This window comes from Lygodium microphyllum, chromosome 29, assembly GCF_053477565.2.
Source record: "Lygodium microphyllum isolate KBCC chromosome 29, Lygodium_microphyllum_v1.1.10, whole genome shotgun sequence".
Taxonomy (NCBI): Eukaryota; Viridiplantae; Streptophyta; class Polypodiopsida; order Schizaeales; family Lygodiaceae; genus Lygodium; species Lygodium microphyllum.
Window position 1 is genome coordinate 119,799,709 of NC_141163.1, and position 18,016 is coordinate 119,817,724.

Here is an 18,016-nt window from a genome sequence, read left to right on the forward strand (position 1 = left end):
TCATGTATAGACAGCTTTAAGCTCGTCTTCATAGGAGTGCACAGAGGTTTACAATCTTACATTTTAAATCTATATAAAAGCTTGTCCACATACTATGACTGTGATATGATGATGCCATGCTGATTCTAGGCGAATTGAATCCCTAAATAGTAGTGTAGGCAGCCCATATCTAATGTCGTAAATGCATGTTTCAATTCAGCCTTGAAATCTGCAATGTTATCCTCTTTTGCTCCAATGAGCAGCATTCCATTCACATAAAGAATGATAATCAACAAGTTCCCCCCTTCATTCTTAATGCATAGAGTGGGAGTAGTTGGACTATCTTTGAACCCTTTGTTGGCCAAATAAGCTTCAATTTTAAAGTACCATGTATAAGGAGCTTGTTTTAGACCATAAAGAGCATTACGCAACTTGCAGACCATGTGCTCTTTTCCCTTAACTATAAATGTTGGAGGTTGTGAAACATAAACATCCTCATGTAGATCCCCATTTAAAAATGCTATCTTAATGTCCACTCGATGTACTTTCCAGCCATAATTTGCAGCCATAAGAATCACACATCTCACTGTACTTATACAGAATGTACGAGTAAAGGTTTCCTCATAATCTATGCCCTTCTTTTGTGCATAGCCTTTTGCTACCAACCGTGCCTTGTACTTGTCAATTGTGCCATCTACTTTGTGTTTGAGTAAAAAAACCCATTTTGTGCCAACAACCTTCTTACTGGGTGGTAAATCCACAAAATTCCATGTAGAATTAGTGGCAATAGAGTCTAACTCTTCTTGCATGGCTTGCATCCAATGTACATCTTGTTGAGCTTCGTCCAAGGAAGTAGGTTCATTGTCATCTAATAGTGAGCTCATGAACACATGCTTATCACAATCACCATTTACTTTCATAAAATCAACCAAATGGGCCCCCCTTGCATCATGTGCTGCATGCCTAGCAGCCCTTCTAGTGCACTGAGGTAAGGGAGCATCCACTTTACTCTCGTGGAGAGTGCGTAACAGCCATCTAGGGAGTGTTTTAGCTGCATTCACAGCAGCCCTTTCATGCTATATTGCATGCTAGACCGTATATGGTAGTTATTTGTTTTATAAAATAGATTTAATGATGCTATCTCTATGGATAACCTTTCTTTAATTTGCAATCCACCACAAGTAATTAAAAATATGAATAAATCTATTTATGAATTTGTAAAAAAAAGAACTAATATATGTTCTAGTCATTATTCATTAAAGTTAGTGCATGCTATTTTTAACAAGGAATTAGATAAGTAACTTAAGTGTGTGTAGATCCCATGGCTTTTACCTAATTAAACGATCACTGAATTTTTATAATTTAAGCGTGTGCAGTTCCCATAGCTTTCGCCTAATTGAATGATTGCTATATTTTTATAATATGTTTAGTAATAAAGAAATTGTTTAAAAAGTGAATCTAGAATTGATTTTTAAAGATGTAGCTAATCTTTTATGCTTTAATTTTAAGGACTTAGGTATATTCATTTCCATTTTCCTAATCGAGAATGTGTTAGCTACAATACACTGGTACTCTCGATTCTCTCAACTCTTAGCTCTATCATTGCTCATTCTAGTCTCACATTCAATCAGCACTCTAGTTCAACAAACTGGTATTAGAGTTGTTGGTTACATCGTTCGCACTTCCCAAGAGTGTCATAGGTCGCGGGACAGGATCGTGTCAACAGACAACGCTCAACATGTGAGGCAGATTAGGATAGCCTGCATCAGGTCAAGATGAGGTAAAAGCGACCAGCATAGGTCAAGTTGAGGCGAAAGGCGATGAGTGGGCATTAGGCACGCTAGTGGATGTTAGCGGGCGACCAGATTTGATGAGTCAAAGTCAAACAGGACCAACACAGGGCGAGCGCAAATATGCGATAGGGGGCAACGGGGCCAGGGAGAGGCATTCGACGTCACGTGTTAGGTCAACGTGGGCAGGCAGGCGACGACCAGCCAATAATTCTTTCTTTTTGGTTGTGAAGTGGCTTATTTTAACCCCTGGTTCGCGTGTGCAAGCACGATCTTTAGACCAGTGCATTCTTATACCCGGAAATTCGGGGGTTTTCCCAAATCTGATGCTGTTCATACATAGCAAGACAATCTGACCAGAGATTTTTCTAGAAATTGCATACATTGGTTCCAAATTTTTTGGGGATTTTCTCATATCAATGAAATTTTGCTTAGCAGAGTCAAATTTGTTGACATTGGTGCATAATTGACTTGAGAATTTTTGGGGCTTTTGCAAGATTTTGGCAAATTTTACTAATTTTGCCCATTTTATGGTCTTAGGTTCATATATTAATGCAATTGGTGCAGATTTATTAGTGAATTTTTGGGGCTTTTGCTGAAATTTGAGAATTTTGGCAAAAAATGATGTCTGAAATGTACATTGGAAACATTGTTGATGCAATCTTGGTGTTGTAAGCAGTGAGATTCATCTCCCACTTGTGAAATATTGAACAAATTGCAGAGAATCTTGGTTTCTTTTGTGTATCAGAAGTACTTGGTCATATATGTATGCAGTACATATGTTGGGCAGCTCCCATTGAGTTGATGTATTGCTGAACAATCATTTTGCAGGAGTCTTAGTGATCATTTGTATATCTGGGATTATTGCAAATGTACTTTTGGTGATACTGCTGAAGTGGGAGTCACTTGGCAATGATGTATGCTTTGAGTATATACTGAAATTTCAGTTATACTTGAAAGTCATCAATTCTACTGCTGTACGTGTACTTGGACTAAACCTTATTCTCATTGACTGAAAATTTGGGCTGATATTAACTGAATATTCAGCTCATTGTTTGTTGTTATAAATTGCAGTATTGTTCTTTGGGTACATTGCTGAAAAATAGCTGCAAATGCTTCAAGCAGCAGTGACACTAAATCCCTTTTTGAAATCAAGAGATTTGATGGGACTGGTTTCGACTTGTGGAAGGACAGGATGCAAGGCATTTTGTTTCTCAAGGATTGTGATGATGCTCTTTTGGAAGTAAAGTTTGTAGCTATGATATATGAGGATTGGGCTAGAATCAACAAGGCCATTGCATACATTAAATGGCTGTATTTGATGATATACTTACGGACATTAAGCATCTTGATACAGCTTATGCCATATGGAAAAAGTTGATGGACACTTATGAAAATACAACTCTAGTAAATCAAGTGCATCTCATGTGCAAGCTTGTAAACATGGAGTTGGATGAGTCTAAGTTAGTATTGGAGCATTTGAGTGCTTTCACAAGGATTTTAAGCCAGTTGCAGGACTCTGGTTTGTAGCCCTTCAATGATAAATTGAAGGCCATTTTCTTGTTGATGACTTTGCTTGATAGTTGGGAGTCTTTGGTTGTTTCATTGAGCAACAACCCTGCTTTAACCTTCGATGGTGTTAGGGGCTCTATTCTCAATGAGGAGATTAGAAGAAAGTCCAGTGGAGAAAGCAGTGGTTCAGCTTATCATCTTAGAGGCAGGTCAGAAAAGAGGGGGTAATGCAAGAAATAAAGGCAAAAGCAGGAGTAAAAGCAAGGGAAACAACAAGATGTCACTTGCTATCAATGTGGACGTAAAGGGCATAATCGCTACTACAAGAAAGAGCAAAAACAGGTCATAGCAACAAGAAAATGCTGAAAACGAGCCACCAGGTGATGCTGTGCACATACCTGATGATGTAGGCCCATTGCCTATCAATACAGATCATTGGGTAAGAAGGTCTACACGTGTTAGAAGGCAGCCGCAAAGGTTTTCACTATCTTTGGATTGCATTTTATTGACTGACGAAGGTGAGCCTTTGACATTTAAAGAAGCACAGTCATGTGAAAACAAAAGAAAGTGGGAGCTTGCTATGCAGGAAGAGATGAAGTTTTTGTATACGAGTAACACATGGGAGCCTGTACGTTTGTCCAAGGATAGGAAAGATGTTCCTAATAAATGGGTTTATAAGGTGAAATGTATTGATGAGAAGCCCAAATACAAGGCACGTTTGGTTGCTAAGGGTTATACACAGAAGGAAGGTATAGACTTCTAGGAGGTTTTTTCACCAGTGGTGAAGATGACTAGGCTCCGTGTTTTGTTTGCTCTCATTGCATCATTGGATTTAGAGTTGGATTAGATGGATGTGAAGAGTGCTTTTCTTCATGGTGACCTGGATGAAGAGCTGTACATGAAACAACCCAAAGGCTTTGCTATTCTAGGAAAGAGCATTTAGTTTGTAAGTTAAAACGTAGCTTATATAAGGCTGAAACAGGCCCCTAGACAGTGATATAAAAAGTTTGATACTTTTATGCTTAGCCATGGATTCAAACGTAGCCATGCAGATGACTGCTTATACACTAAGAAGGTTGATGATGGAAGCCTTATTGTGTTGGTTTTATATGTGGATGACATGCTGATTGCAGGAAAGCATAAGAGTACTTCACATACTCTTAAAAGGCAGCTGAGTTCGGCCTTCTCAATGAAAGATTTGGGAGCAGCTGAGTACATTTTGGGCATGCACATTAAAAGAGATAGAGGGCAGCACTTGTTTCTCTCACAAGACAAGTACATCAGCAAAGTACTTGACAGATTTAATATGGTTGATGCTAAGCCTCTTGATGTGCCTTTACCACCATATACAAAGCTTAGCAAAGCTAATTGCCCAAAAGATGGTGCAGCTGCTACTGCAATGAAAGGCATACATTATGCATCGGCTTGTGGTTCTTTGATGTATGTCATGGTTGCAACTCGTCCAGACATTGCTCATGTAGTGGGAGTTGTTAGTAGATTCATGTCTAATCTTAGCAAACCACATTGGGAATCAGTGAAATGTATCTTTAGATACTTAAAAGGTACACAAGACAAGTGTATATGCTATGGAAAGGATACATTACAACTGCAGGGATTTTGTGATTTGGACATGGCAGGAGATCTTGACACTAGAAAGTCTACGGGTGGGTATGTCTTTACTTTGGTTGGTGGAGCTATTTCTTGGTGTTCAAGGCTGTAGAAAATTGTAGCATTGACTACTACAGAGGCTGAATATATTTCAGCCACAGAAGCTTCTAAAGAAGCTATTTGGCTTGGCCGTTTGGTCAAGGATTTTGGTCTCTCTTCACATACTCCAATGCTTGGTTGTGATAGCCAGAGTGTAGTATGTCTGGCTAAAAATGCCATGTTTCATGCATGTACCAAACACATAGATGTTTGGTATCATTTTATTCGACGAGTCTTGGATGATGGCCTTGTCACACTAACTAAGGTCAAAACCCAAGATAACCTTGCAGATGTTCTCATTAAAAGCCTTGCAAAGGCTCAACATGAGCATTGTATTCGACTAGTGGGAGTTGGATAGTTTAAAGGCACCACTTCAGGCCTTTAAGTGGGAGGTTGTTGGGTGTAAAGCCCCTTTGGGTGTAAACTCCCATTTATCCCTTGTGTATAAACTTATGGGTGTGAACACACCCTTTACTTGTACCCTAACATATAAATACATTTTTATTTTTTGTGTACCGTGTAACACACTGGTACGCTCTAACTCGATTCTCTCAGCTCTCAGCTCTATCACTGCTCATTCCAGTCTTGCATTCAGTCAGCACTCCAGCTCAACACATGAATCTGAGCACAACAAACACAGATCATAGATGGCTGCCAACAGGTCACAATGACCAGCAATGATGAAGCAAGCAGCTCACTTGATGACTGCAGGGGGAAAGACTGCCGGGCTACCAACTGTGGCAGCAGAATGGATGCCTTTGACAGCAGGTGAGATGGGGTGCAGGTTGTGAAAATTACCTGATCTGAATGAGAAGTGAGAGGGAGAGGGATGATTGCCAACAACATGCCCTTGGATAGGGGATTAATACAAATTTGTCCTACTGTGTAAAATAAAATCCAATAAATACAATTAAATCTTTTTGGGGCTGTTAATGAAGAGTCAAGACCAAAATTGGGCATTAGTGCACCATAATTTGTTGTTAATGCATGCGATAATGTTGATTGCTTAACATGTCTGACCCCCCCATTTCCCTTGGTCTTGGCTGTCTTTCATCCCATTTTGGTCCCTTGTCCCATGCTACTATAGAAAGTAGATTGAAACCCTATTATTTATAGATATGACCAAAGTCACATGCAATGAGGTATGAATAGGTGGTGTTAGTTATGATGGTTGTCTTCTATCTTGCCATAGGATGTTAGAGCAGCACACACACACACACGGGGTGTTGAATTTTACCAATCCTGTTCTTTTTGTTGCAGGTCATCAAAAGGTGCTTACATGTTTGGTCGCAGTGATCGTTGTGATTTTATGTTGGAGCATCCATCTATATCCCGATATCATGCAGGTAAACCATATCTAAAGACCCTTTAGTCTTCCTACTTTTCATAGATCATTCATCGATCAGTTATAATAACTTATATTGTACAATTTTCATCACGGAAGTGCATTTAGGTATCCACTTGTTATTCAATTAGTAGATGATACATGCAATTGCACTTTACATTGAGCAAGTTCTATGAAGGGTATGCAAAGTAATTCAAGTCAAGCAAGGCAAGTTTTAACACTAATGGTTGCTATGCGATCGATGTGCAATTGTCGTTACTAAGAAACAATGACCAATTCCTAATTGTGGCACCTTAAAACGATAGCAAACTAAATTGTAAAGGATGGCCATTTAGACATCAAACAAGAAAACAAGGGAGATCTCCTTATGATGGTTGTTCCCACTAACAATCAATTCCTAATTGTGGCACCTTAAAATGTGGTAACAAACTAAATTGCAAAAGGATGGTAGTGTGGACTGTTGTTATAGCAACTTGACTAGCATTGAACATAACATTTTGTGGACCAGCCCAAATACCTTATTGCCCAAATTGAATCTTCTCTAGTTACATATGAATGAACCTTGTTGTAGACCACCATATCCAAGAGAGAGAGAGAGAGAGAGAGAGAGAGAGAGAGAGAGAGAGAGAGAGAGAGAGATTGGCAGTGGAGACACGACGGGATAGCGGTTCTGCCTCCCCCGTGACCTGATGACGACCCCCTGTGCGCTGCGGGCGATCTTCCCCCGGACCTGCGTGGAGGTTGTCAGCCCTGACGTCCGCGTCCCGCCGTCGCCTGGACCTTCCGCCCGCTGTGCCTACTGACGGGTACGTGCGGTTGCTGCGCCTACTGATGGGTATGTGCCTTCAGATACTCGCCGCTTGAGCAGCGCTGTGCCTGCCCACTGCTCTCTCATGCACCCTTGGTCAGAGGTTCACAAACCTTCAGATACTTGCCGCCTGAGCAGCGCTGCGGCCGCCCACTGCTCTCACGCACCCTTGGTCAGAGGTTCACCTGCTCGTGCCGTCCGGTTCTGCCCCATTGCAGTCCTGTTCCTGCAGCCCAGCGGTTTCCTGGTTTGGCAGGTCTGAGAGAGAGAGAGAGAGAGAGAGATGCCTAGTGGCTGTAAACCCGAAGTCCGACAGTGGTCAGAGAAGCATCGTTTGGACACATGTGCCCACGGATCTGGACACACAGAGAGAGAGAGAGAGAGAGAGAGAGAGAGAGAGAGAGAGAGGAGAGAAATATGGCTGGTCTGGATATGGCTTTTCTCGATCAAACGGTGGCAGCCCTTGTTCCGGATTTTGATGCAGAGGAACCAGAGGATATGGTTCCTTGCACAGAGGAGATGCCTCCTGGTCCCGACTTTCAGCCTGCGGGCAAACGCTCCAAGCATGCTTCGGAAGAGACAATGGGTCATCAGGACCCCTCTTATGCGTAGGTTGCCTCTGATTCAGTGGATTCGCAGGATATTGACTGGGAGCATTTGCTGGAGTTTGCCAACACTCTGCTTGGTGATTATGTCTAACATAATCATGAAGCTTTTTCGGACTCTGAATCTGAAGATGTTCTGGAAGCCACGGTGGATCCGAAAAATGTCTTGCGCTCTTTTTCGGTGTTTTATGACCGTGCTGTTATACTCTTCTTCACTAGCAGGATCCTAGTGCTTTCCCATATTCGCCAGTGGCTGTACCATTTACTACAAGGGGAGTGTGTTGAGGAGATTTTTGTTGGGCTTCGAGGCTTCTATGAGGTGCTGTTGAAATTGGAGAAGCATCGGGTTGATCTCCTCTCTCAATTGCCATTGTTCTTTGATCGCCGTTTGGTCCATGTGGTGCCATGGCGCCCTATGGCAAACTTTCAGCGCCTGCTTCAACGTGAATGCCCAGTGTGGGTTGAAGTGGAAAATTGCCCGGCGGTCTATCGGCCTTTGTTAAAGGATGCCATGGCCGTTGTGGGAACTGTTCTGGTCCCCCCAAGCCTAAGGGCCATGAATTGTAACCGTTTGTGTATGTTATGGGACATTGCTAGGAAAAGGCCTGCATGGCTTCGGATGAATTGCTCTGGCATGCATCCTTTGCACTTTCGTTTGAAATGGGGCAACTTTGCAGGTCACTGCTTTTCGTGTGGAAAATTGGGGCATTATATGGCCGAATGCCCAGAGAAGCAACCGTCTTCAGATGAGGAGCATGTTGTGCTACCTATGGAAGACATGGTACTTGATGCTCCGTCACAGGATGCAACCCAGCCACCTAAAGTTGTGGATAAAGGTAAACAACCTGTTTCGGGATTGGATTCCCATGGCAATGACTGGGTAGAGGCACGTCCAAAGAAAGGTAAAAAGTTTGATGCTGGCTTGGCGGATACTAGGCCTAACGTTTCACAAGATTCCATGCGCACCTATATGCGCAGGAAAGAAATGTTGTCTTCAGAGCACGCTGTGCGTACTATGGTTCCTTCTGCTCTCCGTAATCAGTCTACTAGGAAAGCATATACAGACGGTTTCAAGGGCCCACCCGCTAAGCTGGCTTTTGATACTAGAGGAAATGTGATTACACCATGGGATTGTTGTTATCCCTGTTCCATCCCCAAGACAGCGGATATTCTGTCTACCTCCAAAGCTGGCCGTTAGAACTCTTTTGCCGTCTTAGCTGATTTTTTGGACGAGGGTGTCCTTGACATTTTAGTAGAAAAGGTTAAATCGAGGCAAGCGGTGCCTCGTTCCTGATTTTCTTTTTGAATACACATGAAGATAGCCACGTGGAATGTGCGCGGCATTTGTTCTCGCCATAAGCAACATGCCATATGGACTGTGTTGCATGAGAATCAGTGGGATGTCTTGTGTGCGGTTGAGCACAAGAGTCATGGTGAAGCAGGAAAAGTTGTGGATTGCCATGGGTTTCGCTTGTTTTATGCATGGGCACACGCAGGGCATTATTCTAGTGTGCTTATGATTGTACATGAGAAATATTAGCTTGTTCTTATTAAAAATGATGTACATGGCCGCTTTGTGGTAGTTGAAGTTTTATTTGAAGGAGAGATCTTATGGTTGCTGGGCCTCTATACTCCGAATGACCCTTTATCCCATCGGGATCTTTTGCATTCTTTGAAGACCTCCTTGTCACTCGGCAGACGGGGTTTTTTGATGGGGGATTTTAATATATGTGTTGATTCTTCACAGTCCACTTCAGAGCATTCGGTGATGGATGCGCTGGAAAGTCGGGTGTGGAATGCGCTTGCGCTTGCAGTACTTAAGCAAGATATATGGTCTTGGCTACACCCTTCTTCTACAGGGTTTACTTTCCATTCGGCGCAGCATGCAACTACATGGTCGCGCTTGGACTGAATGTACATTATGCAGGATGATGATTTTCTTCCTGAGATGCTAGAAATGACAGTCTTGCAGCAATATGCCTTGTCGGACCATTTCCCTCTCCAGCTTGAGATGCTTGCATAACCCATTGCACCTTTTAAGCAATTGCTGGATAGACTTCCTTTACGTTTCAACTTGTCGTATTTGAAGCACTCAATCTTTCGGGGCTACATGCAACAATTGGTGGATAGATTTTTATTGGACTTCGCCACTGAGGGCATTGCTTCCTTTGAACAATTGCTCTCAAATGTGCAGCGGGTTGCTCGGCAGTATGGGATTCACCATGCCTCTGTGTCGGCGGCGCCGACATGCAGCGGAGGACTTACTGGCTTTGGTTCGTTCGTTGCTGGTGGACACTCCGGATGATGAATTTTTGCTGTCACTGGCGATGCGTTTGGCTGATCTTATCAAAGAGTTTCAGTTGAAATCTTATCAGCAAGCCAAATTGCGAAATTTGACTGAGAATTTGCAAGATAGTGCTTGTCAAACTCATAAGTTCTTTCGCGCTCTGCATGCCTCTCCTGCTCGAGAAAATATGACTAGACTCCAGAATTCAGAAGGTCGAATGGTCACTGATCCTCAAAACTATTGTCAATATGTGCCGGAATTATTTTCTAGATCTTCTTGGTTCTTCTCAGTCACCTTCTGACCAGATTATGCATGCACATTCAGTCTTCTATGATCTGGTTGGACATCAAGTTCCACTTGATATGCAAATTGCTTTGGAGACAAATATTTGTGAGGAGGGGGTTATGGAGATTTCTTTACGCCTGCCTAAGGATAAAAGTCCTGGTTGGGATGGTCTCACCAATGAATTCTTTGAGAGTTCTGCTACCCAACTGGTGAAGCCATTGACGGCTATGTTTCAGCAGGTTTGGGAAACAGGGTCCATGCCTTCCTTCTGGAAAGAAGGTCTTATTAAACTGCTTCCAAAGGTTCCTTCGCCGCCGTCGATGTTGCAACATTGGAGACCAATTTCTTTGATGGGTTCGATGTATAAAATCTTATCCAAAGTGCTGGCGAATCGGCTCCACAAGCATCTTCCGGCCATTGTGCATCCTCTTTAATATGGTTTCATTAAGGGTCGCAATATTCTGCATAATATCTTAAATGTGCAGATGGCTATTGACTATGCAAGGCACTCTAGTCAAAAAGTGGTCTTGATTCAATTGGATCTGGAAAAGGCTTTTGACTATTTAGACTGGTCTTTCATTGCAGAACTGATGTCTACTATGGGCTTTGGTACTAGGATGTCCCGCTTGATCTACACCATTAGTGCTGCGGCTTCTTCGCGAGTAATGCTAAATAGTGGTGCTAAAGAGCCCTTTGTCCTTGCACGCTCTGTGAGACAGGGTTGCCCTTTGAGTCCTCTCTTCTTTGCCTGTCGACTCATCCAGTTCTTTCGATGTTATCTTCCATGGCAGCTTCTACTCAGTTGACCGGCTTGTCTCTTCCTTTTGGTCAGCACTTCATTAGTCAATCTTTGGCTGATGACAGCTTTATGATTTTGCGTGCGGACAAGGACAATATTCGCAAGGCATTAGATGTTTGGACGCTCTTTGGCCATGCTTCTGGTCTTCGTATCAATGCTTTCAAATCAGCCATTCTCAGTTGCACGGAGTCTGATTTACAGTCATTGGGCTGGCAGGGACAAGTGGTGCCCCGTGGTTTCATTGTCAGGTATCTTGGTGTCAAAAGTGGAGCAGCGGTGGAAGCATAAACATGTGCTGAAATAAACTGCTGAAACACAAGACAAAAAGAGAAAAGAAAAGAACACGATATAGATGAGAACTCAGATGTATGCACGGGAAATGGAATCCATATATCTGAACACGAGACAGTCGCATACAACAGTGAGTCACTGGCTGCGTGGGCACTGGCACTGGCTCCTCTCTCCACAGAGTCTGCAGATGGTGAAGATGATGTGACTGACTGAGGAGGAGCCACAGAGTATAAATAGGCTGAAAAAGTGGGGAGCAATAATGCTGGTCGGACAGCATTAAAAGCTGGCCGACTGGTGCATAAAATGTCCCACTGGCATAAAATGCCACACTAGAAAAATACCTAAAATACCTAATAAAAATGCCCAGCCCAGATCAAGCTCAGACTCACACATGAGCTGACAAATACTCTGCTAACACCCTCTCTCAGATCATGAGTGATCTGATACAATACAATAGTACAATGAAAAGGGATCTGAAACTATACAACATAGAACCACCAAGTAGAACCATGGATACCCAAGCAGTGGGTGATCAAGCCACCACCAAGGTGCCTCGGAGAGAACCTGATGTTGATCGTACCAAACACCTGAAAATAGAGAAGATCATAGCATGTCTCTGTGTCCATCACCAATGTCTCGCAGTAGCATACAAGACCAGCGTGTCAAAAATGCCTCTGAACATAGGTGACCATGGAGTCCCTGCCTTTGGCCAGACCGCCAAAGTGTCCCCTCATGTGAGCTCCAGACGAAAGCCCCCCGCTCTCTGTTAGATAACTAGCTCAGCATGAACGTGGATGTCAATCCCAGCTCCAGGATTTGATTCCGCCAGACTGAAGTCGATGCGTCAGGGACGTCCCTCTCTGGAACCTGTGCACCTGTATAAAAGTATAGATGAGGCACGGCTGCCCCATCTGAACACCCGCTCACACTTCCTCTCTGGCACAAGAGAGTTGTGAGGGATGACCTCATCACCACCACTAGAAAGCAGCCGAGGAAGGGGCCACCAAGCCCTTCCCGCGATCCGAAGAAGAGGATCCCTTCCGAGCCTTGGACTTCTCCTTGGTCGGAGGATTTGAGTCGGAGTGTGATGAAGGAGAGGACTCATCGGTAGAGTCAACATCCCGCTTCGTCTTCTGCTCCTTCTTCCTGGAAGCCGCTAACTTCTTGCAGTCCTTCCGCAAATGTCCCTTCTTGCCACAGTGGTAACACTGGGCCTTCGACTTCTTCTGCCCGTTACCCCTCTCTGAAGCTACATAAGCCTCACCTCCATAATGTGCCGGAAGCCGCCCCTGTAATCTCAAGGATGTCTCATGCAACTTATCATCAGGGGAAGTGCACGGAGGAGCCATATAGAGAGGAGAAGAAGAGAAGTAGAGAAGAGATGGAATTTAGAGAGGAAACACAGCCGAAACACAAGCACAGACTTCAGAAAATGAAAGTTCACATGCAATATAACCCAAAATCTGATCAATAGAAGACAAAATCTGCTGCAGAGAGTCAAAAATCAGTCAAAAACTGCCAAAAATAGAGAAAACGGCCTGAAGTAACAGTCACCCAGCCACGAGAGATACTGAATCAGCAAAACGCAGGCTGTAAACTGGAGAAAAACAAGTAGAAAACTGTCGCCAGCAGCTGCAGATGAAAAACGCAGGCAGCAGGGGGTGCGTAGGCAGCAGGCGATGGCAAAACTGCAAAAAACGCAGGCTGAAAACAGCCCCAAAACACGTCACCTGGCTGCGACAGCAGTCGTCTGATCAGCAGGGGTACAAAACAGTCCTGAAATCAGCAAGAAAACACAGCAGAAATACAAATCCTGAAAACTGATACCATGTCAGAAGTGGAGCAGCGGTGGAAGCATAAACATGTGCTGAAATAAACTGCTGAAACACAAGACAAAAAGAGAAAAGAAAAGAACACGATACAGATGAGAACTCAGATGTATGCACGGGAAATGGAATCCATATATCTGAACATGAGACAGTCGCATACAACAGTGAGTCACTGGCTGCGTGGGCATTGGCAATGGCTCCTCTCTCCACAGAGTCTGCAGATGGTGAAGATGATGATGTGACTGACTGAGGAGGAGCCACAGAGTATAAATAGGTTGAAAAAGTGGGGAGCAATAATGCTGGTCGGACAACATTAAAAGCTGGCCGACTGGTGCATAAAATGTCCCACTGGCATAAAATGCCACACCAGAAAAATACCTAAAATACCTAATAAAAATGCCCAGCCCAGATCAAGCTCAGACTCACACATGAGCTGACAAATACTCTGCTAACATTGGGTACCCGTTGGGTGTCAATGTTCGGCCCAAACAACTACTACAGTGGATTTCACAGAAACTATCAGCTAAGTTTCTGTATTGGAAGTCGCAAGCTTGGCCCTTCCATGTTCGCCTCAAAGTGGCTCAGACAATTATGCTGCCAATGCTCACATATTTCTTACCATTGCTGCCTTGGACTCCTACTACTTTGAATGCTCTCACTCGGCCCATTCGTTTCATGTTATGGAAGAAGGATTCACTGCATGTAGGTATTTCGTGGATTTCGTGGTCACATACATGTACCCCCAAATGCCTGGGTGGTGGGGCTATTTTGGATGCAGAAACTCATATACTGGCACTTCGTTGGTCTCTTTTTCGTGCCATGTGTGTGGAGCATCACCCGTGGGCCGTAATAGCCCGTTATTTTCTTGAGGACCGCGGGCTTCTGCATGATAATACACAAATTCGAAGCTCCTGGTGGCATGTTCTTAATGCAGACTCTCGGTTTTCGAGTCCTTCCTCATCCTTGCTTGTTTATTTGGTTGGCTCTTGGCAATTGGTTCTCTAGAAGGTGCGTTGGCATCCAGTGGAGGAACGCTTATATACTAACTCTTTTCAACTGGAATTGTTGGTAGCCTCGAGATTACTTTCATGGGACGGCAAACATGAGCTCAGACCAAAATTTAACCGTATGGCCCGTTTGGGTTTGACTACAGTAGTTGCAGATGCCACCCTCGCCAGTCGTAATGTCTTCATATCGTTTTTTACAGCCAGGAGGCTTTTCAGAATCCCTCGTGGATACCGTGGTTTGTGGGAACAACTTTTGTTAGTGCTCCAGAGTAGGCAACCCTTTCCTGCCCTTGCTGTGGATCGTCCTTGGCAGGACTAGGTCCTTGCACGTCGGTTGAATCTGGAAAAGGCCTTAGCTAACCAGGTGTACCATCTTCTGATTAAAGATGATCAATGGCTGGTTACTAAAGCTAATATTGTATGGGGGTTGCGGAAATCTCAGTCATGGTGGAAGGCAACTTTGATGGAGGGCTGGTTGAACAAGACACCTTTCAAATGCAAGGTCTTTCTTTGGAGGGTAATGATTGGTGGTCTTCCTCTTGCCTCGGCCCTTTCCAAGCGTCGAATCTCTAACGGCAATTGTTTCTTTTGCACCACTACTGTGGAATCGGCCCGTCATTGATTTATTTCTTGCCCTCTCGCAAAGAAGATTTGGTCGCTTTTGTCAGCTGTTTGGCGAGCTGTGGTTGGTTTCTCACTAAGCCCTTTCGATTGGGGTTTTGTACGCCCAAAATACCCCACACCGGCTCAGTTGCATATGAAGATCTTGTTCCACTTTCTTAGATACTGGGGATGCTGGCACAATTGGACCACTCAGAATGCCTTTCTTTTTGATTCGGCCTCTAATGTTCTGGGTCACATTGCCAGACTCAATGGCCTCTTGCTTTGGCAGATAGATCTCATTCGGCACTCTGACTTGCTCCCTTGGGAAGACTTACTTCCCTGGCATATGGCAATTGCCTCTGCGTCTTTGCCATGATTTTTGTAACTCTTTCCTGGTTTTGTACTGATAGTTTACACATGTTGGCTTAGAGCCATCGTGTATCTTGTACTCATGTAAACTTGTACCTTTTTTTTCGTAATTAATACAATTACCTTTTACGGAGAGAGAGAGAGAGAGAGAGAGAGAGAGAGAGAGAGAGAGAGAGAGAGAGAGAGAGAGAGTCTTTTTCGCGCCATGTGCTCGGATTGTCATCCTTGGGTCGTCATAGCCCGTTACTTTCTTGAGGATCACGGGCTTCTGCATGGTAATACCCACATCCGCAGTTTGTGGTGGCATGTTCTTAATGCAGATTCTCGGTTCTCCAGTTCTTCCTCATCTCTGCTTGCCCATTTGGTGTGTTCCTGGAAATTGGTCCTCCGGAAGTCTCAGTGGCATCCAGTGGAGGATCGTTTAGCCACTAATTCGTTGGAACTGTTGGCAGTCTCGCGGTTAATTTCGTGGGACGGTAAACATGAGCTTCGACCACAATTCAACCGTATGGCACATTTGGGCTTAACTTCGGTCGCGGATGCTACTCTTGCCAGTCGCAATGTGTTCATGTTGTTTCGTACAGCCAGGAGGATTTTCAGGATCCCTCGTGGATATAGGTTTTTATGGGAACAGCTTTTGAGGGTGCTTCAGAGCAGACAACCCTTTCCTGCCCTTGCTACGGATCGTCCCTGGCAGGATTGGGACTTTGCAGGCCGGCTGCATTTAGAAAAGGCTTCAGGTAACTAGGTGTATCATCTTCTGATTAAAGATCATTAATGGCTGGTTACTAAAGCTAATATTCTATGGGGATTGCATAAATCCTGGTCATGGTGGAGGGTAACTGTGATGGAGGGCTGGTTAAATAAGACACCATTCAAATATAAGGTCTTTCTTTGGAGGGTGATGATTGGTGGTCTTCCGCTTGCTTCAGCTCTTTCAAAGCGCCGAATCTCCAATGGCAACTGTTTCTTTTGCACCACCATTGTGGAATCCGCCCGTCATCGTTTTATTTCTTGCCCCCTTGCTCAGAAAATCTGGTCATTCTTGTCAGCCGTCTGGCGAGCGGTGGTTGGTTTCTCGCTTCACCCGTTTGATTGGGTTTTCGCGCAGCCCAAATATCCCACACCGACACAGCCACATATGAAGATCTTGTTTCACTTTCTTTGATATTGGGGCTGTTGGCACAACTGGACCATTCGGAATGCTTTCCTTTTTGATTCTGCTTATAATGTTCAGCGGCATATTGCTAGGCTTAAAGGTTTCTTGTATTGGCAGATAGATCTTCTCCGGCACTCTGACATCCTCTCTCGGGAGGACTTACGCCCCTGGCACATGGCAATTTCCTCCGCGTCTTTGCCATGATTTTGTAACTATTTGGCCCTCTGGTTCTTGTAAACAGTCAGTTTGTACACACGATGGGGTAGAGCCATCGTGTATCTTGTAATCATGAAAACTTTTTGTAATTAATACAATTACCTTTTACGGAAAAGAGAGAGAGAGAGAGAGAGAGAGAGAGAGAGAGAGAGAGAGAGAGAGATGAAATGACTATTAATGTTTGCAAAGGGCAAAAATGACCTATAGGCATGAGTTATAACCATTTATAGAATGATACAATTGTCAAAGAAAGAAACAATAAGTAAAAGCTAAATGCTAACATCAAATTCTAATTGGTACTATTGTAGGTGGCAAAGGTACTTAGCTGCCTGAAGACTAAGCGAAAAGCACATGGAGTGGGCTTTGGGAGGCCACGAGTATACATGTCATCTCAAGAGAGCCCTCATCAGTGATTGTCACATAGGCTCAATCTTGTCTCATGTAGAGAACTTAGGGTCTTGTCTTTGTTAATGTGTACTATGCCAGTTTGTCATCTTGTGGTTGTGAGCTCCATCAGAGTTTAACGGATACATGGGAGCTTTGACTGTTTTTACCGATTCTTGAGTATGCATTATAGTGTGTTGCACTTTAAGTGAGTTTTTTAGTGTGTTCACATTGGCCGAGGTTTATTTCCAGCCTTTGCATTCCTTTCTTAGTGGCTGGAGGGTGCATTCACACTTGATCCTTGTGGTGATCAGCCCATACTGTAGGTGACAACATTTCTTGCATTATTTTATGCTGTTGGTGAGATTTTTAGGGCATGCTGACAGTAGGCCAGTTTTTGTGTCCCTTGGCTATCTATAGCTGTCACGCAGTGACTAGTCATCATTATTCTCTTGCAAATTTCCAACACACTTCGACATTTGGGACTCTCCTTTGTCATCTAGTGTTTCTATTTGTCATTGGGCTGATTTGGTTCCCTCACAGACACCTTGGACTGCCTGCAAGGACTGATGAGTCCATCTTGTTTCCAACATTCATTCAGAGTTCAATGCTGATTTGTCACTTCCAGTCTCTTCTTCCATTGTAGCTTTTCTCTTCACTTCTCTCTCTTTGTGTTCATGCTCTTCTTCTATTGCACACTCTCACAAGGTATCATCACCAAAAGAGAAGGCTCGGAGGTTCTAAGAAGAGAAGACCACACTCAGCTTGTTGTTTGGAGCTGATATCTTGTGAAGAATGCAAAATTTTTGCATTGTTCGGGCCTTCTACAAAGTGTGGTGTAGCTGATTTTCCCTTTGTTTGGGCAACCCAACACCAAAACACAACAATTTTTTAAATATGTTTGCAAGTCTATTAGAGTTATGGAGTACCACCGGCTCAATGCGTTTGATGACTCACATACTAAGTCTATATATTCTTTAGAAGACAAGCATTCTCATTGATCCAAATGTCATGAAGAGCGACCTGAAGTTAGAAGATTAG

At 43.7% G+C, this 18,016-nt stretch overlaps 1 protein-coding gene across 2 annotated transcripts in view; it reads left to right on the forward strand.

Annotated features, from left to right (window-relative positions):
• The window catches only part of LOC148011083 (SMAD/FHA domain-containing protein), a 92,742-nt gene that overhangs the window by 9,758 nt on the left and 64,968 nt on the right, over positions 1–18,016 (forward strand). For both annotated transcript variants that reach the window (XM_087671439.1, XM_087671440.1), the window contains exon 2: positions 6,249–6,334. In XM_087671439.1, the coding sequence (XP_087527565.1) occupies positions 6,249–6,334 (86 nt within the window). The remainder of the gene's footprint in view (positions 1–6,248; positions 6,335–18,016) is intronic.